At 44.7% G+C, this 22,593-nt stretch overlaps 1 protein-coding gene across 1 annotated transcript in view; it reads left to right on the top strand.

Moving 5' to 3' along the window:
- LOC142563321 (anoctamin-4-like) overlaps nt 1-22,593 on the top strand; it is a 40,615-nt gene that overhangs the window by 5,069 nt on the left and 12,953 nt on the right. The window contains exons 4-11 of the mRNA XM_075673880.1: nt 1,264-1,300; nt 2,424-2,535; nt 3,180-3,234; nt 7,541-7,635; nt 9,395-9,543; nt 10,905-11,057; nt 11,399-11,451; nt 15,174-15,358. Coding sequence (XP_075529995.1) covers nt 1,264-1,300; nt 2,424-2,535; nt 3,180-3,234; nt 7,541-7,635; nt 9,395-9,543; nt 10,905-11,057; nt 11,399-11,451; nt 15,174-15,358 — 839 coding nt within the window. The remainder of the gene's footprint in view (nt 1-1,263; nt 1,301-2,423; nt 2,536-3,179; nt 3,235-7,540; nt 7,636-9,394; nt 9,544-10,904; nt 11,058-11,398; nt 11,452-15,173; nt 15,359-22,593) is intronic.

Below are 22,593 nucleotides of genomic sequence, written 5' to 3'. Positions count from 1 at the left end.
AGGGTAATTGAAAGTGTAAACAGACAACCAGGAGTCAAAGAAAGTGAGTGAGTGAAACAGAGACAGTGAATGGAATACAAATAATGGAAACAAAAACCATGAAGATTTACAAGAATATCAAGAAAAAGAAAATTAGAAACTTTGTACAATAATACGAAGGGAAGTGCCTTGCTATTTGAGGCTGGAGATGGTTGCCCAAGGAGAAAAAACATACCGGAGCAAATATTCGCAACAAAAATTTAGCGACCAGTCATCACATTCTAAGGAAATGCCAAGGAATTCGCCCAGTGAGACCCGTTGGTAACGTACGCCTTCCAGAAATGCTTGGGTTTAAAGTTAATCGTCAACCGGTGCAGCAGTCGAGATAAGCAAGAACCATTTAAAGTATTGATGGAAAAAAAGCAGGGAAGAGATTGATACGACCGGATCCATTACCGGCATAGGTTGCGGTACAAGGTAGCTTGAGGAGTTATGAGGAAGAGAAAAAAAGATCAAAGTGATGCATGCTAAAAAATGCTAGAATAAAAAGCATGTGTGAGATACCTAACTCAAGCAGGCTAGGTGACTGTCTCACCGCCCCGTCTGAAAGGGAATACCAATAAATCATCATCATCATAATCATCAACCACAAGGTAGAGAAGTTTTGAGTAAGCGAAAAATGATTAAGGAAAATGTTAGAATAAAAAAATGTATAGCATACCTGATGACACAAGCAGCCTAGGGGACTTTGTCACCATCGCGCTTCATAGGGATCAGGCATAAATAATAATCAGTATCGCCATCACCACTACCCAATTCCCGGACTCTTTAAGAGTAAACCGCGGGTGTCAGGTCAGCCGTCCCGTCTAGGACAGCCTAAAAGCGTCGGGAGCCTGCGTACGGTATATTAAGCGTATGTCTAGTTCTAACGCAAAAATTATATAGTTACAGAGTTTTAGTATATATAACGCATCGCTCTGTCGGCATAGTTACTGCACCCGCCAGCTCTGCGCGTGCTAGCGCAGCCGCGGAGCTAAGCCGTCATTGCGATGGCTTACTCTCTGCCTGTATGTGAGTGTCTGCCTATTGTTCACGGTGGTGTTCGCTTGCATGGCACTACACGTCCCGCATATGCAAATTACCCCCGTGCGGAAGCCAAGATAGTTAATGGCTCTGATAGTAACGCTACGGTGTTAGGCTCTCAGCCAGGAATTTCTGCCGGATTCTACATGTGTCGCTTGCAGTAATTTCCCAATGGCAGCGTAATGTGTTTTTGTTCCACAGGTGTACAGGAAGCTTGCCATACGACTGACTGAAATAGGTAGGCTATCCCATTGTCTAATTTTTTTTCATACCCTTTAAGCTAAAGTAGGTGTTGCTTGGCTGCGTCGAATGAAATATATGGTGGAAGAACTTGAACTGCCAAGCTACTTCAAATGTAAAGGACTAGCAACTTTGCCTCCGCAGTTTAAAGGTTGTTTCTCGAAAACATTTACGGCTGCTGATATTACTTTATTGCCCGTTTCTTTTCTCATTTCTACTGAATTATTTAATCACCTCCGCATATATTGACTGCCGTTGGACATGACTTACCTGTTGTTGTCTGACAGCGCTCACGTGTCACTAACGTTTTCTTTGTCATCACTTCTGTTGGCACTCTTTCACATGATGTGCCTCCTATAAAGATGGAGATGCGTCTACTCTTTGTTTTAGTCTTGCCTTACACTTAAGCGCAGCAATGAACGAGAAGAGCACGGGCGAAATTAACTGTAGTTTTGATTGAAACATGAAAATAATAATTAAAATGGAAGGGAAAGTGGCCGCAAATACGCTTTGCCGCGGGTGGGAGCCGAACCTATATCGCTCTGCCAATTCAGCTACGGCGGCGGATCTCCTTCTGCCCGCTTTGCTGCTCGTCTGACTATGCGCACTGGATCTGGCCCTGGGACTGTTAGCCATTCGCCACTCAGGGCCATGCCACCACAAAGTAATAATGTGTACACGTTTGCCGATTTTCGCCGGTCAAGCAGCCCTCTTTGGCATAAATAGCGACAATAGCCTCACAACGTTCGATGTTCACGTTAAGTCTGGGTGGGTTATCGGTGGTAATAAAGTTGGCAACAGTACTATACATTTAACTTCAGCAGACATCGCGTTATACATGGTGTAATGAGGCACATGGAGCCGCAATTACATGTTGGCGAAATACTATTGTAAAATATACCGTGAATGATCTGAACTTTAGGCCTGTTGCTAGTGTTATTCGGGGCAAATTAGCATCATTCAGGGCAAAGAGCTCCGGCTAACTTGAAAAAGGTCAGCATGGGCGCCTCAAGAAATGTTACTTCGATTAGCATGCACGTTGAAGGCCGAAGAAACAGCAGACGAGAGGTCAATTACTTCTTCAAGTTCAAAAATTCATGGTTTCCTTCGTTTTTTTTCAGAACGTCCAAGGACACAACACGAATACGAAGACAGCTTCACATTCAAGATGTTCCTGTTCACTTTCCTCAATACGTACTCTTCGCTTATCTACATAGCGTTCTTTAAAGGAAGGTGCGTGCTACTAGAGTTAAGATTGTACAGGACGCGTTAATTAATTCGTTGCTGTTTGTTCTGACGAGACTTTGCGGCGAGCTTTGCTTGTGCTCCGAGGTTGTGCAAATAAACCTACCTCAACCCCGCACACTATAAACAAGGCACTTATTTTAAAAACAACAAATTCTCCCAATAAATCAACCACCGAGTTTTTCACCATGCACATATAGGCTGGACAGTCAGCTAAGCTAAAACCCGCATTTGGAGCGTGACTGGGTCCAGAAGACCAGTACAGGCATTTCATGGCAGCAGCGATGCATAGAACACCAGCAAAATGAGGTTTATCGTGACAGCGGCGATTCAAAGCGAATAGGAATTTTCACAGTGTACATCGTCACATTGCATCGTGGTGTGGTGTAACTTCGTGGTGTGGTGTAGGATCGTGGTGAGAATTGTGGAGTGGTTGTGGTGGCGGTATGCAATGCAACTAGGTTAAGGCTAGCCGCGCTTCTAATGACGCGTTTAGTTATTATAATGTCAGTTCTGCAACAATGTAGGCAAAATGAAGTCAGGCTACGTAGGATAGACACGTTGTTCTTACCGAATACGATCTAACAAGCAGTGAAGTCAAACTAAATAGGCATATGTCCTTTGTGATCCAGGTTCGCGTCGCGCCCAGGACATCATGGAACTCTGTTAGGGTACAGCTTGGACAAGGTGCGTGTGGTTTGTTCGCACCGTCTTACGATAATCTGAATAGCATTTGTGTTGAGCTCTCGCGCAGTATCCGATGGTGAAGATAGGTAAATGTGTCACAAGGCCACATGGTTCAGTGACGTCGCCGATAAAAATTCTGGCTCGCCTGATCACGGAACGGCAGAAAACATTGAACTTGGCACATTTCCGAATACGCACGAAAGGAGAAACGTATGTGGTATCTTGTTGGGATTGAAATGCGAAACAAACAAACAAACCCAGAACAGCTGTTCCATTCAATTGAATAGTTGCGTAATCACTCAATTACATTGAATTAGTTGAGTAATCGTATCGCAAGTGAACGCAAAATGTTCTAGAAGCGCAAGGCTAGGACTCCAAAATATGGAACACCGCATTAAAACACGTACTATGTCGAATGCGAATGTGAAACTGCGCTCTCAAATGTTTGCTTCGTGCGCACATTTTAGTGCGGTGCGAAAGACATCCACACTTCAACGATTTAGACAGCAACACCGGAATTTTAGGTCAAAATCGCGTTGCTCGAAAAATAATGCTGAAACTAAAGATCTCACATGAAGCTCAATATTCAACGATATATTTGCGCACGGCCGGTGCTTATTAACACGCATGGTTCAAATTCACAAGTCAGAATTAACCGTTGCTCGAAAATAAATTCACTATTGTACAGTTCAATTCAATTCAGTTCAGTTCATTTTATTTCAACACCAATATGTTGAGGACCGCGAACAAAATGCCTTTGTATGGCTTGACGAGGTCCGCAGCCCCTTTTAACATGGAGTGACAGAGCACAATGTGAGGTGATACATATTCAGCTACAATCACCTCAGTCGCAATATGATGAGCGACAGACATAATGCATATATGTAAAATGAATTCAAGTGAAACAGAATGTATATATAGTACATATAGCACTCACTTACAATTGAAACCGAGAGAAAAAAGAAAAATGCTAATTACTAATGCACATTATACATATATCAAATCGACAAATGTGTCACACAATACATACTACAATGCACAATGCGGTAAATACACTGTTACGAAAACCAATTTCTTCCCTTTTGCAGAAACAACGAAAAGACGAGAAAAAGAAAAGCACAGTAATGAAAGTTATACAGTGTAGATTTTGTTCAGACAAGACGGGCAATGTAAAGCGCAACATTTGGTAGGTGTAATTAGTCCTTGCCCGTGGCATCTCCCAGAGTTCGGAACTGCGCGTATTTAGCTTCCCGTCTCTGCCTTTTAAGTTCGAGATGGTATTTAATGTGTTATTATTTCTGTTAATACCTGTCTTATACCGGTGAATTACTGTTTGCTTATAAATATTAGCAATAGGAGGTAAATTTAGTTTGTTGAAAAGCGGGCGCGTAAGTGTGTCCTGGGGAACATCCAGAATACTACGGACGGCCTTTTTTTGTATTCTGTGTGATGTGGTGATATTAGGAAGTGTCGTAGTACCCCAAACAAGATGGCAATTGTTAATTTGACTGAGAAGCAAGGATTTGTATAGGAGAAGCTTGATGCTTTTAGGGAGAAAATATCCTAATCTGCACAAAATTCCACTCACACGGGATATTTTAGTAGCAACTAAATCCCCAGGCAAGTTCCACGACAAATGTTGTTCGAATAAAACCCCAAGACATTTAATAGCAGGCACAATCGGAATAACAGAATTATTGAGTTGTAATGTTAAGTCTGTAGCGACATTACGATTTCTCGGTCTGAACATAACAGCTGTTGTTTTCTTAGTATTTATAATAAGTGAATTCGCGGTAGACCACGAGGACAGTTTTGTTAGTGCCTCATTCGCGATACCAATAGCCTCTGTGGAATTCGGTGCGGTAACCAGTATAGTTGTGTCGTCCGCGCACATAATAAATTTCACATTATTATCAATAGTAACTAAGTCATTAATATAGATACAAAAAAGCAGGGGCCCCAGGATACTTCCTTGTGGCACTCCAGCGTGAATTGGCTTTAAATTTGACACACATCGTTCTATTATCACTTGTTGCATACGGTGTTGAGGATACGACTGTATTATTTCAAGAAATATGCCACGAAAACCACAATGTTCAAGTTTGTTGAGTAGTGTAGTATAATTTATACAATCAAACGCCTTCGAATAATCAACAAAGATACCCAGAGTACATAAATGCTGTTCAAACGACTGCACTATAATTTCCTTTTGAGTGAGTAAGGCAGTTTCTGTCGACTGCACTTTCACAAAGCCGTACTGCATACTAGTGATCAGGTCGTGTTTGATTAGAAACGATGTCATGCGGGCATGTACTAGTTTTTCTATACCTTTAGAAAAAATGAGCAACACCGATATTTGTTAACTCGTTTTTATCACCACTTTTGTAAAAAACTACTACCTCCGAAACCTGAAGTCTTTTCGGGAACGAGCCCCTGGAAAATATCAAGTTGAATATGTATACTAATGCAGGTAGAATCAAGTCCAGGACATGCTTAATTGGCATGATCTCGAATGCTACGACGTTACAACATCTGCTGTTTTTGATAGACATATAAGTAGCAAATACCTCATTTTCCATAGTACGCGCTAAATATGCAGATTGTTTAGTTCTGCAGCCAAGATAATTTAAAGAATTAGGATCATGAGTACCATTTACTAAGGTTGTGAAATACTTATTAAATGTATTTGCAAGCGTCTCATTTGATAAAACTTTATCACCTAATGTGATTTCTCTTATAGCCGTGTTCCTATCTCCTCGCCCAAGAAAACCATTATTACGCTTCCAGACATCAAATTTCTTTATTACGTCATTATTGAACAAATTATCCAAATACTGTATCTTCTCTCTACGCAAAAGACTATTTGCTTTGTTCCTTTGTACCTTAAATTCATGCAAAGGTTTTTCAGTCCTGGTGTCAATAAAAATTTTGTAGAGGCGCCTCTGGGCGCCTATTCTACGGATACAGTTTTTTTTTTATCCAAAGTTTTTTGCCTTTACGTGCCGGTTTAACTGCTTTGTATTTGAGGCATTTATCAAAGGTATCCTTAAACCTAGCGCAAAAGTATTCATATGACATGATAACGGAGATGATTAGAAATGAACCACATTAAAGGGCTGAGTTGGTGGGGTTGGTGCATAACTGTACAATAAATCATTGCCTGGCACAAAAGGCGAGGTATTTTCGTTTATTTCTAACTAAATTCTTTATCGTCTACCATGAGAACACTCTTTATCATTTGCACCTGGCCTTGATGATCTCTGAGAAATCCCAATGTCAAGCGAGCAAATAAAGGAATCACTAATTATCTTCTTAATGAATAACTTTCGACCACATGTTTTTCTTCTCCTCGTGCGCCCGTTATTCCGTAAAAAAAGGACGAGAAGCCTCAATCATGCTTCCGAACTCTGCCGTTCCTGTCTGATGTGCCCTTTTATGGTCATTGGTGGCAGTTGGCCCCTTGCAATGTAACAAAAGATGATTGGTAGTCAAGGCTGTTTATGTTTTTTTCTATACGTCGTTCCATATTTGACGCTGTTGTTCCTGATTCAGGATGTGTTACGAAGTTGCAGAGCTGTCGTGTTAGGGACACACAGCTGCTGTAAAGAAATTAAATTCGTCCCTTTTTCACGTAAGCGCTGCAGTGATTACTGCGACCGTAATGTACACTATCTTATGCTTGTATATTTACCTATCTGGTGCTCCTGGCCATTATCTTCGTCAAAGTGTTCGTTACGCTCACGTGCCAAATTCAAAATTCAGAATCCTTGCAGAAGGATCGCCATCACATATAAACAGAAGCTGTTTACTTGCATCAGTTAGCCGAAAATTTAGTAAACTACTAATGGGCTTCAACAATGTGAAATCCAGATTAGTAACTTTTTGTCGAAAGTTATTGCAACCTCTAGGCCTTCTGGCTAATTAAAATCACTTTGTTGGGTCCTAACTCGCAACTAACTTGTCATATATATGTTAGAATTTAGCGCCAATGAAGCGTTCACCAATTTCAAACGGTCACTTTGTCCTACTTGTTTGGTTTTACCATAGTAACACAAACCATCTTGGAACAATGTTCAGTGATACAAGTTTACTAGCTTAACAAGTGAACCAGGACACGGAGAAAGCAAGACGAAGTCACACAGCTGTCCTCATCTTGACTTACTTCTGTCTCACTTGGCACTTACATCAGTGAAGTATTTATCAGACCCCGAGCCCACTTCTGCGCCTTAGGTTGTAGCCACTTCACACCTCTCCATCAGTAGCATTCTGTAACCTGTTGTAAATGAATTACTGCGTTGCCTTTCAGTGCGACGGCGTCTGCCTCTACGAAGTAACCGTCCAACTGGCAATAGTCATGGTCGGCAAGCAGGTCGTGAACAACATCCAAGAGTTTGCAAAATTGTAAGATTCCGCGCTTCTTCTACCTTTTCTTACAGCTGTTCCTCGCACAATCGTGACTTTGTCTTTCTTGGAACTTCCGCCTGCTTTTGCGTAATTTGCAGCTCTTTTCCTCGGCCGTTTTAGTCGCCAAGGTTCTTTTTTCTTTGATCATGCAAATGTGCAAGTTCCTCGTTAAACCGAAATTATCACGATATCAATAATAAAGTTTCTAATACCGGGTATTTAGTTAGAAGAATAGATGCTCTAAAAGAGTCACAATAACGTGGGATAAGTACTACGACAACAGCACTAAACTTCGTAGAACGTATATTAAAACAAATCTACGCACCATAGTGGCGACATGACAATGCCTAATCTCTTGACACCTCCGTGCAGCATTGTCATTTGTCGGTTATCAAGTGAAAGTTAGTCCCACGAAGCTGCCGTCTCTCGGCTGAGTCTGGCTTTCGTAATGCTTCTTGCATTTCCAGGTTGATAAAAAAAACAAAGCAAACGGCCATCGCGCATGGTGCATTAAGTTCCCCGTGCGGATTTCCTGCTTCGTACTAGGCGGAGTTCGGGCGACTGCACTTAGAATAATCCAGTCTGAAATGCGTACACTGCAATATGGGAAACGAGAAGTTTCGAATAAAACGATTTAGTTATAACGAGGGTTTACATTGTCGTCGTTATAAATTTGTGTCGCATTTCAAGGCGTCGACAGTCGTAAGCTTAAGCTGGCTAACCCAGCGCATCCTTCCTTTTTGAAGTGGGTTTGAGGCTTTACGGAAGCGCGGCTGCTGGAAGGTTTGGCATACTTTAAAAACGTACTGGTGCGATTACGAGTCACCTTTGTCATTACTTATTATTATTATAAATTTTTTCAGTGCGTTCAATGAAGTTCCAAGCTCTCCAAACCCCAAAGACACTGGCACGCGTCAGAAGGCCTTAAATAACTTACATTACTTGTTTCTATAAACCAGTTTTCACAGAAGTTATCTTGCGATAACATTACACATAAGAACGTCATTCAGCCACTCGCAATGCAGCAGATAGTCGTATTATTACTGAAGACGGCAGGTCGATAGCGAAAAGCACTTACAAACAAAAAGCTTTGCGAATTCGGCCTCACTTTTTCTTTTCGTGCCGAAGAGGTCATGCCGCATCAAACATTCGTGACGTGATCATTAGAGAACAGAACTATGTATTTCTTACGTCCTTGTCGCGCTATTAACATACACGCACGAACTATGCGGCTAGAAACATTTTTAACGGTGACCTTGTCGGGGGGGGCCTATAAATGCCTATACTTCGGAGACGATAACTGCCCCTAAATTTGGTGGATGTAGAGCACTCCTTCTGTACATACAATATGAGTGAAAAAAGGCACAACATGAAACCAGAAAATGTCGAGATGTCGATTTTTTTTTTTTTTGCCACGGCTTTCATAACTTTTCGCGTACCTACTCCTTATTTAATATACTGTAACAGATGCAACTAGTCTCCTTCTGTTTTATCAGGAAAATGAACTGTATTAAAACAAAGCAACTGGTGTTTCCTGGGCTCTGCTCCTTCAAGAACTACAATTTATCCTCAGATGCACAGCAGATGTTCTTATTAATCGAGCCTGCACATGCCTAAAGGACAATATTTGGGGTCTACAGATGCCTTAAACGACTGCCTTGGTTCCCGTTACAGCAGCTCAGAGCAGCAAAAACGGTTATTTTTTGCGAGCTTTTCGCGATGCTCGCGCCCGTACTAGAAGCGTAAACCCACGCAGGCGGCTCTCCAACCGGTGGCGCTCGTGGCAACGGGACCACGTGAGGCGCGGCGGCGCCGTGTGCAGTGGACCACTGCCCCGCTGGGAGGAAGACTACGTGCTGGCCGAGTGGAGCGTGCTGTCTCTCTTCGACGAGTACCTCGAGATGGGTGGGCGGGCTAGTCTTGTGCCTGTGTTCCAGTCCCTACCACCGAGATATACACGCTTATAAATGAAGGGGAATGGTGTAGCCAAAGTTAAAACTGCATCATGCGAACAGGCAATGAAGGCCAAGAAAGCATGGGGGAAATGAACTGTTTGATTAGCTGAAATGTAGAAATGATAACGAAGAGAGTATTGAACGTGGACGAAAGGACAACTTGTCCTGACATGCCGTATTGCTGCTCGAGAGTGCCAGCTTACATCTGGAGACCGAAAGAAAAAGTCGCCGGGGGCAACATCCGGTGCGTACGGAGGGTGTTCGACCATAGTGATGGAAATGTGTGCTAAGGCCTCACGTACTTTCAACGCAGTGCGCGCAGCGGAATTATCGCGGTCCATAATCCCCTGCCCCTCTTTCGACTAATCAAGTGGGAGTCGAACCCACACCTTCCCCGTTACGTGTACGACGATACGTGACAGTTCAGCTACGCAGACGGCTGGCGACCCGTCTACTCCCTGCATCTTTTGACAACGCGTATTAGCTCTTGCCGTGACAGTGTTAGCCAGCGGCATTCACAGCCAGGATGTGGAATGTGGAACATCCAGACGTCGCAGTAGCTCAATCGCAGGCAAAACATCGCGCCTGCAGATGGCCCTTTCTTCGTCCGCTTTCATACTTACTTTACTTGTTATTTCTACATTTTAATTAAAAGAAGGGTAAAATTCTCTTATGCTTTGCTGGGCATCACTGTCTTTATTGTCTGCTAGCCCTTCGGTTTCCTTTACTATATGTATACGTTCTTGCTCAGATGAATACGTTTGCGCTATGCTTTCCGCCGCTTAGAACAGCAAAAAACCGGAAGGGTAGTTTTTGTTCGGGATGGCTGCGATATGGACGTCAGGGTTGGCTGCCAGTTTAATATTATCCCACGACACATGTATATGAAGAACTGTCGTCATAAAAAAAAAGAACACTGTGGTTTCTTTTATAATTTACGCATAGGTCATAAGAGCGGCCCCTGCTTATATAACATGCATGATGTGAACGAGGCTATTTATTATACAGAAGTAAAGTTCGGATAAGGCTCATCAGCAATGAAAAAAAAAGTGCATCCATGCTGTAAAGGAATACACGATGTGAACGCATATTAACACGTAGAATAAGTGTTAATACGTGTAACACGCACACACCCATATATATCACATCACATCACATACATCATGCGTTATATTTTTCCCGACAATAAAGTCAGTCGTTTTTGCTCAGCGCGTCGTGCCGACGTTTTCTTCCGCTTTGCGTCATGACGTCCTCTGCCGATTTACATAGCTTCTAAGACGTTCCAACTCGTCCTGTGCAACCCTTTCGCAGCCATCCAGTTTGGTTTTGTCACCCTCTTCGTGGCCGCATTCCCGCTGGCGCCACTGTTCGCGCTCCTCAACAACATCGTGGAAATCCGCCTGGACGCCTACAAGTACACCTCGCAGGTGCGCCGGCCGCTTGCCGAGAGGGTGCCAAACATTGGTGAGCAACGACCAATGCCATTTTCGTCGGGGGTGCTCGAATGCAACAATTTCGTAATCAAATCAAATACCAATAATTGAGAAAGACGAGCGTCGAATATCGAACCGAATACAGAATATATTTCTTTCTTCTGGATGAAGTAAAATATTAAGGTTACAAGAAGAACCAAACGTCCAGTCAATCGAAAGCATCGTAAATGAGAAACAGCTAAGCTGACTGTTTCAAATGTACCATCACAGTGATGATTCGCTTTGTATTTTACCCTTTCTTTTTCGCTTTCACAAGAAGTGTTTTGTGCATCTGACCAATGGTACATTTTCTTTTTCTTTTTCTGGGTGCAGGGGCATGGCAAGTCATTCTGCAAGGAGTTTCCATTTTCGCTGTCATCTGTAACGTAAGTGCGCCTCCCGTAGCATACGCAACGTCAATGACATCTGTGTTAAGTTGCATTTGTGTGCGCAGGGAAGAGTGCTAAGCGTTCGCTGTGTGTGAGAAGCTAATCTTCCGAAAGTTCATTTAAAGCCTATGGTCGTTAACAGGACGCGTTCCCAGACACGTCCTTCATAAGAACTTCATTTATGAAACTTGGTGCTAGCACGATCTCAGTGTGCAAAACTACCTGAAGAAATGGTTCGGCGTGCACTTAGTAATTTCATTTGTGTAAATTAAATTACGTCGGCTACACTTGAATTCTGGGACATGTATTGCTGCGCAAAATGGTAGAAGAAATATTATCTAATAGCATATAGAATTTTTCATTTGGGCACACGTTTTCTTTATTACGACAAAGTAAAATACTTTTGTTAAGTATCTTTTGAATACCCGTACTTCTCGTTTGATTTTCAGCTAATCTGATCATCAACTTGCATAACTATCGCGAAACTTTTTCGTGCGAAGAGAGCCCGGCGTCACAAAATCCCAGAAAATCCGTGACAGCAGAATTTTATTGATTCAAATTATTTGGGAGAAATTATTTGAGAAATTATTTGAGAATTTCGACATGAAATTTCAAATAGAAACTTGCCAGTATACTTAGGCACATCGCGAAAAAATAATGTGAAAAGATTAGACAACAGGGGTTCAGACTTTATTTGAAGGCACAAACGTATATACCGGGTGAAGAGTCACAAATAGCCAAATTCGCTGGTCTGACAAAAAAATAAAAATAAACTTTTAGTGGCAGCAGGCAGCCCTATCACCTGGTCACAGCTTGCAGCAACATAGCCAAAAGAATTTTTTTTTCTATTCCCGATAAACCTGTCATTAGAAAATAGGTAAACACACGTGTCCACAGTAGAAGACGACAGGGCAGCGTGCCTTATTCCTTACACAGTCATGGCTGAACAGGTAGTTCTACGCACTCTAGGATATCGTCAATGAACAATACGAAAGCCTTCAACGACAGCCACATGTTAAGCGCTGTGACATGTCAATCAAAGACTGCGCTATTACTCATTGCCAAGCTTTCGCAATTACAGAAAGTAAGTACGTAAATGCGTGTGCTCAAGCTTTCTATAACTGACAGCAGTGCCAAACCACACAGCTTAGGCAGTACAGGAAGCATATCTTGCAGGCAGCGACCATTCTTCCAGCAGACGCGAGAAGTTCTGAAACGAATTTCTCCCGGCATTCATCTCCTATTGGCGCTTTGAAGTCACGTGAGAAATTGCCGGGAAAAACTGCCTGCAGGTGTGACAGAGAGCCTGCAGGTGTGCTTTAACCTAACCTAACCTTACCATCCGAGCGCCATTAGAAGGTAAGGGGGAGGGGGGGAGGGGAGAAAGTCGTTTCAGAAATTCTTCTCGCTGCTGCGAGAATGGACGCTGCCTGTCTTGTAGGATTCATTACGCGTTCAGTTTTCATGTTCTTCTGCAAGCGTACAACCGTGTATGTCATGCACGTCTACAAGACGTGGTGGCGAAGGCAAATACATTGTGCGTCCTAGTTGGTGCCGCGCCTTCGACAAGGCAGGGCAAGTCGTCACGCATCAAGTGCAAGCATGCCATCAAACTGGCCCGCGTTTGTTCTTGTTCAGATCGCTGTGTAATTTCTGTAGTCTCCCAAAACGACTGGCCTCTGCAGAACACGCAAGCACGCTGGGGAACTGAAATTTAAATGTACGTTAAAGAGCCCCAGTAGATCGAATTAAATCAATCTGGAATCCCCCGCTGTGGCACGTAACACAGCTTCCATGCTACTTTGATATTGAAGCAGCGCACTTACATATGACACGTACACGTACACACACAAAGGACATACAAAGGCACTGTGTGTGTCCTTTCTATGTGTACGTGTACGTGTGAGTTGTAAGTGCGCTGCCTCAATATCATGGCTCACCAACTAACCCCTCAGTATCTTTTAAGCATGTTACTTTGGAACGTTAAACCCTGTAATTTTGTGAGAATTTCTTCTCCCATACTTTTACGGGAAGACAAACAAGCTATACTCCCAGCTAAGCTGCTACAGAAGGGTTGAAATTTCTCTTGGTTTATCACCATGCAGCACGATAGCGCCAACTCTCTAAATCTGATGCCAAAGCCAGGAAATAAAGGCAGCAACTCAGAGTGGTTCGTGCTACCAAAGCTGCCAACACTGCGCCGATTTTGATGCCCCTGACTTGATGCGGAACGATGCAACCGTTTTGCAGACATGAACGGGGTCGGGGCACGTGTTTCTTTAGCACTCCATTTCAGTTTTGCATTCTTCATTTGTTATCATGCGTGGTGCCGCAACAGATCCCTGTGATACCGGCAGTGCGACAGCGACGGTCATCATGGGACGCGCCCGAGAAGTTCGCGGCTATTCCGTTACTTTGTTGCCAATGGCATCTCGCACCGTGTGAATGAGCTTGCAGTGAGATGAAGCGACGATAACCTCGTTTATATCTGTGGGCAAAAGGCCCGGTAAATCTGTCTGCTACATTTGACAAATGGTTGACAGGAAGAACGCCAGTGGCCGCACAGGGCTAAGGATGTCAATAGGTCCACTTACTGCGACTCGCGGGGTTGTGCATAACTTAACTTGAGCTTGTGTCAAAGTATTCCTACATCGGATGGACGGGTCGCTGCATTTATACTCGGTTAGGAAAACTTGGTCGATCTTTATGAAGTGTAGTGTCATGCAGTACTTGTCGAGTCATTATCTTTCGCGTGGTTGCATCTTTTAAATTCACATTGGTGATCACAAGGCACCAGTGCACGCGCGAAATAGTTAAATCATTCTCTTTTATTTTTTCGCTGTACAACATGCGGGCATGTGCATAGGCCAGGATTCAGTGATGCTATATACAGAATGAAAAAAAAATATTGCTTTTTTACTGTTTTTGCTGTTCACGTTAGAGCGTGCGGTATGTTTCAGTACTCCCTCTCTGCACGAAGAGCCACGGCAAAACAGCCGAAGAGGTGCACATTCGTTAACTGCTACCGGCAAACGAGAGATTTTCGGCCAATACGCTGAGCCTGTGAGGTGACGCATTGGGCCGACTGTTTGAGGGGGAAAAGCGAAGTGGATGTGATCGCGCAAAATTGGCTTGGTAAGGTGCGCTGCCTGAGTCAATATCTTCCTTGTCGATATCCTAATTCCGCCATGTTTTGAGTGCTGAGCTTCCCTGCGAAATTGTTCGTGTGGCGTGTACAGAAAACCAATAACAGCGTGCGTTGTCTGTCGCGTTACAGCTGCCTGCCAGCCTGCCTATCTTTTTTTTTTTTTTGTATTGGTAGAGGAGTGCACACACCGAAAAAAAAATGTCGAGAAAACAGTGTCTATAGTCTGCTTCACTTCGTTTTTACCGAAGTGCGCTGAGTAGTCCCACGTATTCCGAAAGTAATTCAGTCTCTCGCTAGGCGCTCGCAGTTGCGAAAATCGCTTCGTGACAGAGATCGGCGCATTCGAAACAGCAACGTGAAATCAGCATTCACCGAAATCGCAGCCGCGAAAAAACGCAGCGCGAAATTCGCCCCGTGTGAAGCAGGCATCTGCCCGCAAATTAGTGAAAAATGAGAGTTCTGAAGCACACTTCCCCGACGTAAACTGGTTCACTGTTGCTCGCCAGTGCTACTTTGTTGGAGTAAAATACTCACGGCGCGACTACAAACGCGCGACGCGCGCGTGTTCCAGGCGTTCCAGATCGCGTACACCAGCGACTTCATTCCGCGACTGGTGTACCGCGTCGCGTACAGCAGCGACTTCAGCATGCGCGGATTCGTCAACTTCAGTCTCTCGGCCTTCAACACGAGCGACTTCGACAACGAGACGCGCCCGGACAACGCCACGCTTGACGGAATCGTCGTCCGAGAGTGCAGGTGGGTGGTGCAGGCCGGGGATCGAACCCGGGCCCTTGGTCGGTCGGAGGGAACTCATGAGCCAGGCTTGAAACCGTAATAGCTTCAATTGCTGACATCTCTTTTTTTTTTGCGTGCCAAACGCAGGCGATGCTCCTGGGATGACCATGGATCGAAATTATAGCGAACACGAATTCAAACTCCGAGTTGTGCCCATGTACATTCGACTATAGCGAAATGTATAATGGAACTGCCTTGCACTCATACCTTCGACAGCTGCGGGTGGTGGTTTAGCGGGGCTGAGTGCAGGTGGCGTTATATGTCGGTGCCGCGATCTGATTTTGAGCGTGTAGATTGCATGTGGCAGAGGTGGCGTGCTTACAACGCACTTACATTACTTAACACCTAGCACCGTAAATTGTGCATTAGCGTGTCGTTCTTTGCGCGGCAGCAAATGTATAAAGTAGTATACATTTTCATGGAGTTGAATACAATTGCGTACCGGCACTTGCAGTGTAAGTCGTTCAGGCGTAAGATCTTGTAATATTGGGGGAGGGGGGAGGGGGCAGGTTAATAAAGGAAAACTGAAAACGCGCAGAGCCAGCGCTGCTCGTAATAGTCCCGTAATTTCCTTCGTTTATTTATGGCCTGATAAATGAGCCATTTACTTGTTTCACCGCTGTAGTGCGTAAACTGAAAGGAGAAATAATATGCTTATTTCAGCGTAGACAGTTCAATCTCTTTCTTAGTCCACCGCTTCGAGTTTTGGCACATAGGAGAGCTTCGTGTTCGTTTTAAAGCGTACTTATCGCATCCGCTTCCGAGACCGTTTTTTCGAGTGTGTTCTAGCTGAAATGTCGCTCAGCTTGTCTCACGGACTAATGACAAATTTTAGTGGAAAATGCTATACGAAATAGACGGATGCAAATGATGTTCATCGCTCGCGTCGACTAAAGCATATCCAGCTTTTCTGGACAGGTACCAACTAGCGCCCCAAGTGGCCGCGGCACGAAGCTAGCGCGTTTTCAATGGAACGGGCAGGTTTTTCGTTCCATTAAAATAATTAAAAGTGCAGGTCGATTATTGAAAAAGTCTGGTGGCGGACATGTTCTAGAAGGCAATCCACACGAGAAAAATGGAGTGATCGTGCTGTGGAAAGCTAGAATATTGTTCCCAGAGCGGTCAAAGGTTCAGCAGTGGAAGCCTATGTGAGCGACCAAAATTTGTACTCGATTTTCAAGACGCAAACGGTAGCTGTGAAAAAACTACGGCTGCTATCGTAATAGCCGCTACAGCGTCTGTAGTACCGAGAGTCTGCTTTCGATTTATGCCTATCTAGATTCTCTACGCATGGCATAACGCTGTTCCCAAAAGGGATTTTTGAAGCATAGTCGTGCAAATTCTCATGGTGTCTTGATAAACACGAGCGTATCAATGCGGAAACGTCGGAAACCGTGACCGAGGTTTAATCACGCGCACCTATCGTCCTGCGTCATGCTAGCAGCGGTTCAATACCGTATTCCGTGACAATTCTTTCATTCCACGTAGGACTTAGTGCCTCATTCGCCCACTAGATGGAAGCAACACGAAACTCAAGATTTGGTTTTGGTTTTTCAGTGATGCGCTTCACATATATTTGCTATTTTTCCTTCGTAAAAGGTAGCGGTGTTTTGCTCCTTTGTTAAGTCACGCCTTTCTAATCAGGTTTCATTCCTTGGACAACATAACAAACATGCGCATGTCTTTGTGCTCCGTGAAAAAAAAAAGAAAAAAGAAGAGTATCGTACCTTGTAGCATGGACATACTGAGGAATTGTGGAGATTTGCACCTTCGCCATTCTGTGGAACTTCAAGCCAATGCACTTATGTAACTGAATGGGCAAAAATTTTAAAAATTTTATTTCAAAATATCGGACGAGTATCCACAAGTTTCAACTGACTGTGCCGAGAGATTGTCCCATCTAACAAGCATTTATGGCACTTAGTCGAAACATTAGTGGTGCGTTAAATCATTTCTTTGGTCGGGGATGGGCGGGTATGTCACACTACAGGAGCAAATGGTTTAGCACCCTCTCAGTAGAGGGCACATTGACTTGAAGCGCCAAATTTAAACCATAAAGCGATTTATTACAGCTGGAGTTTAAACGGCAATTGCACAGCGGGAGTCATTCAGTCTGTTTGTTGTGCTTTGAGTGTTACTTTTTTCCAGCGCAAGCTCACCTTATAATGAGTTAGATTCGCGACTCACTCTTTCGGAGCTGCCTTGATCTTCACATCACTACTACTTGATAATATAGATGTGCTACATTTTCATTGAGTCCATACTGAGCAATAGACCAGGACTTTTTTTGCGTGTGCGTTTGCAAATTTAACATGCTAAGAAATTTATTAGCAACAGACGCAGGCGAATGGGTAGCAGTCACAAGGATTCTGCCAAGGACAGCAAGCACGAGCTCATACCGGTAGCGATGGTACTGAGGCGCCGGCTACTCTTCGTTACAATCGCCCTCCGCACAGAAAGGCGCGATCCTGGCGGCTTAACGCGAAGAGCCTAGTATTCGGTCGTAGTAGGGCTTAATGCGAGAGACGTGGACAAGTTCGCGGCCGCGATGGTGGAGATCCGTCGATGGCGTTAGGGACTCTACGATGTAATTGACGGAGGACGTTTACTCCAGGACGCGGTAGTGTCCTAGGTATTTTACGACAGGTTTTGCGGAGAGGCCGGGTGTGGTAGCGGGTACCCGAAGCCATACGAGAGAGCCAGGAGAAAAAGATTGTGCAGAACGGTCGGCAGGCTGACGGGATTGCTGCTGCCACTGTTCCTCGGCGGAAAAAGAGCGGGCAAGCTGGCGCCATTCCTCCGCATGGCGAGTACCTTCAGATAGCGGAGTACTTTCGGACGTGTCAGGTTCATATGACAGAATGGTATCAAGCGTATTAGATTGTTCTCGTCCGTATAGGAGAAAGTAAAGGGAAAGTCCAGTAGTTGCTTGGGCCGCAGTATTGTAAGCATACGTCACGAAAGGGAGAACTTGGTCCCAGTTTGAATGATCAGAGGCGACGTACATCAAGAGCATATCGCCAAGATTACGATTGAAGCACTCGGTCATGCCATTAGTTTGCGGATGATACGCTGCACTGGGCCGTGGACAATTCGGTATTCATCGACTAGTGCCTTCAAAGCATCGGAAAGAAAGGCGCGGCCTCTATCGCTCAGAAGTTCGCGAGGGGCACCGTGGGGAAGAACGAAATGTCGTAACAGAAACGATGCAACGTCGCAGGCGGTGGCAGTCGGCAGAGCGGCTGTTCCAGCATAGCGGGTTAAGAGATCCACTACAACAATAATTAAGCGGTTGCCTGCTGGAGTAGAGGGTAGAGGTCCGTATATGTCAATACCAACCCGATCAAAGGGTCGACTAGGGCAGGGAAGGGGTTGTGACGGGTAGACTTTTCCGGGAGGTAATTTTCGGCGTTGGCAGTAAGCACAGGAGCGAATGAACTTTCGGACGTAGTTATACATGCCGCGCCAATAAAATCGGATGCGCAGTCGAGCATAGGTCTTGAAGAGGCTGGCATGCGCACGCTGTGAGGGCCTGCGTGGAAAGCTTCACAGATAAAGTCACGGAAATGGCGGGGTATCACAAGAACCCACTTGCGACCGTCAGAAAGGTATTTACGACGATAAAGAAGGCCGTCGCGAATGCAGAAGTGGGTAGCCTGGGGGCGAAGAGCGCGAGATGGCGAAGAGGTGGATGGATCAGAAAGGATGCTGATGAGAGCACTGATCCAGGGATCCTTGCGCTGCTCCGACGCCATGTTGCGCAGTGCATGAGGTGTAAGTATGGGCACAAGGGCGGAAAGGCAAGCGCAGTCAGCGGAGACAGGTGGGCGAGAAGGGGCGTCAGCGTCTTTGTGTTTGCGGCAAGAACGGTAGAGAACGCGGATGTCGTACTCCTGTGGCTTAAGGGCCCAGCGGGCAAGTCGTCCAGATGAGTCCTTAAGGGTAGACAGCCAACAAAGGGCGTGATGGTCAGTGACGACACCGAAAGGGTGACCATACAAAACAGGACGTAATTTTCCAAGGGCCCAAAGGAGGGCTAAACACTCTTTCTCTGTAACAGAGTAATTAGCCTCGGCCTTTGTTAGAATTTGTCTCACGTAGGTAACGATATATTCATCAAACCCCGCTTTTCGTTACGCGAGTACAGCGCCGAGTCCGACACCGCTGGCATCGTTATGGACCTCTGTGGTGGCTGCAGGATCGAAGTGGCGGAGAATAGGTGGTGAGGTTAGTAGGTGGCGTAATTTCGTGAAGGCGTCATCGCAGGCGGGTGACCAAGCGGAAAGTTCTTTGTCACCACTAGGACATAATGTATTATACATAACTTACTTCTTTAAAATAGGAGGTTGTAAAAGTCTGCATCCTTATGTTAACAGGAGGCCTTAACAATAAAGAAAGTTTAAATACTTATTAGTGAGCTTTCAACTCAACGTATCAAATAAAATTTCAGTAAAGATATCCTTATGATAATTAAAAGCCTATCCGCTTGAAAACGTTTCATCTGAGTTCCCACTTTGCAAGCTGATACCGACTTGAAGGTGGTTCGTACTGTGGGCTCTTTACATATGTGCAACCGTTGAACAAAGGGTTATTCCGAAGGTTTCATTTCGAGAAGGCGTGTCATCCTTCTGCCCTTCACTCCGGTTCCGGACTATACGCACGCGAAGAAAGTCCTGCGTAAAGAGCATCGTTAGCATGAAGTCGCGGGTTCGAATCCCAGCCATGGCGGCCACGTTTCGTTGGGGACGAAATGCGAAAACACCCTTGTAGTTAGACTTACGAGCACGTTAAACAACCTCAGGTGGTCCAAATTTCCTGAGTCCGCCACTACGGTGTGATTCATAATCCGATTGTGGTTTTGTCACGTACAGCCCCATGATTCTGCCAACATTTCTGCCACGATGCGATGTGCCACTTGTGGCAATAACATTGCTCAACCTTCTCATAGGTTATAAGCAATGGTGCACAACAACGCCTCAAGCAAACACGCCTCCCTTTATGTTCTGTGGACTACGCAGACGAACAGCAGTGGTACGCGCAAGGTAACACTTACCAGCAACTCAGTATAGTACTGCACCAAATGCTTAAGAAGTGAAACATTCGCAGTCACCATCACCACTGAATATCGCAAATCAAACGAAACACCAGAGAGAGCTTCGCTTACATCGATTCCCACAGTGCGTGGGATCCGCATAATTTTCTTGACTGTGAAGTTATATGCTTTACGATCGCATTCATTAAAGGTATAGTTATATTCGAAGTGGGAAAAGGCGGCTGTCGTGTCCACGGTAAATTTGATTTAAATGGCTTCAATCCAATTGCCGTTGAATGATTGCCGACTTCCGTAGGAATTTAGTCGTCAATATAGTCTAAAATTGGTAGTGAACTCAGGAAGTTGATGAACGGCAAGAATACAGAAGCTTGCAGACGGTTTCAGGAAAATAAAATGGCTTTTTGAGCAGCATGGTCAGGGCCGTGCAATGGCTTCGACATCTATCAAAAATCCCCCAAGATATGAACATAGGCCGGCGAAAATGCGGGGATCTTGGGAAAGGTGAAACCGATGAAAAACTCCCCCCCCCATATCAGTACTTACTTAAATATAAAGATAACTTAAAGATAAATAACCTTAACGTACGTTGGCAGGGAGGCCTGATTTCGGGACAACTATATCGGATGACTACCAATATAAGCGAGATGCTTAGTCGTTAGTTTTGCAGGGTGAGTCCTTACATGGTGGGTCCTTATAGGGTGAGTCATATGTCTAAAATTTGAGACGTGGACTACATCACATTAATAACAATGCACTCTACGGTGTCCTTCTTCGAAGGCTGTTACCAATTTTGGCGCAATAAGGATGCCAACAAATTGCCTCATGTGCCAAATGTCACGCTCCTCGAACTGGCAACATTCCTTAATGATGTCCTCGACAGTCGCACAACTCTTGAATGCAAGTAAGTGTGAGGAGACATTAAGAGTTACGGAATGGATTCCAAGGGAAGGGAAGCGTAACAGAGGGCGGCAGAAAGTTAGGTGGGTGGATGAGATTAAGAAGTTTGCAGGGACAACATGGCCACAATTAGTACATGACTGGGGTAGTTGGAGAAGTATGGGAGAGGCCTAAGCCCTGCAGTGGGCGTAACCAGGCTGCTGCTGCTGCTGCTGCTGCTGCTGCTGCTGCTGCTGCTGCTGCTGCTGCTGCTGCTGCTGCTGCTGATGATGATGATGATGATGATGATGATGATGATGATGATGATGATGATGATGATGATGATGATGATGATGATGATGATGATGATGATGAAGTGTGAGGAGTAGTACGACGAGGCCTTTGAGTACGCGGGCAGCCTTTTTGGCGTTCGATGCCTTCTAGTCTGCATTGCGGCTATATTATACAGGCAGAACGGCGACATGGTAGACAATATAGAAAACAGACAAACCCTGCATGCGTTACTGCACAATAATCTTAAACAGTGGTCATCTTTCACGCACGCGAACAACCGTGACAGCGTGGTGCTTTGGCAACTAAACGCAAATTCTGTACATGTCATGCCCAAAGGTGTACCTGGCCCGGTGACCAGTAAACGTGACGCGATATTGCGAGCAGCTTCGGCCATAGCCTGCTAATGGACGACGACAAAGAAACAGCTCGCACAGTTATTGTGTCAGGCCTTTTGCCTCAAAGTGCAAAACCAACTTGTTCATGCGTCCATCTTAATACCGAAGCAAATCTTCTCTCGATTTCCAGATGCTGCGGTAGGCCATCAGTGCGGAAAGGCAAATTGCTAGGGAAATAATAGAGGGTACCTTAACGAAACCGATAGGTGAAAATCAGAAACCGTCCACGACGGCATCTCTCGTGGACGCGGCGCGACAATGAGAACGCTTTTGCTCGGGCCTCCTCTTCAGATACACGGAAATTGAAAAATCGTGTTTCTCGGCAACTACAGCACGAAATTTGGTGGGGCTTATTGCATTTAAAAGAACAATTTAAGATATAGTTACTGTTGGTTGCGAATACTTGATTAATGTCGTCCATTGTTTTATAAAAATTGGCAATGATCGCATATTTTTAGAAAACTTAACAATCTGTAACTCGGCGATCAAAACGTATATTGCAATTTCATCAGTTGTACCTAAAATACATATAAATGGGACAAAATTGATACAATATACATGACTCTCGCGAATGCCAC

This window comes from Dermacentor variabilis, chromosome 11 (assembly GCF_050947875.1).
Source record: "Dermacentor variabilis isolate Ectoservices chromosome 11, ASM5094787v1, whole genome shotgun sequence".
Classification (NCBI taxonomy): domain Eukaryota; kingdom Metazoa; phylum Arthropoda; class Arachnida; order Ixodida; family Ixodidae; genus Dermacentor; species Dermacentor variabilis.
Note: the sequence above shows the minus strand (reverse complement) of the source record. Positions and strands in the feature narration are given on the sequence as shown.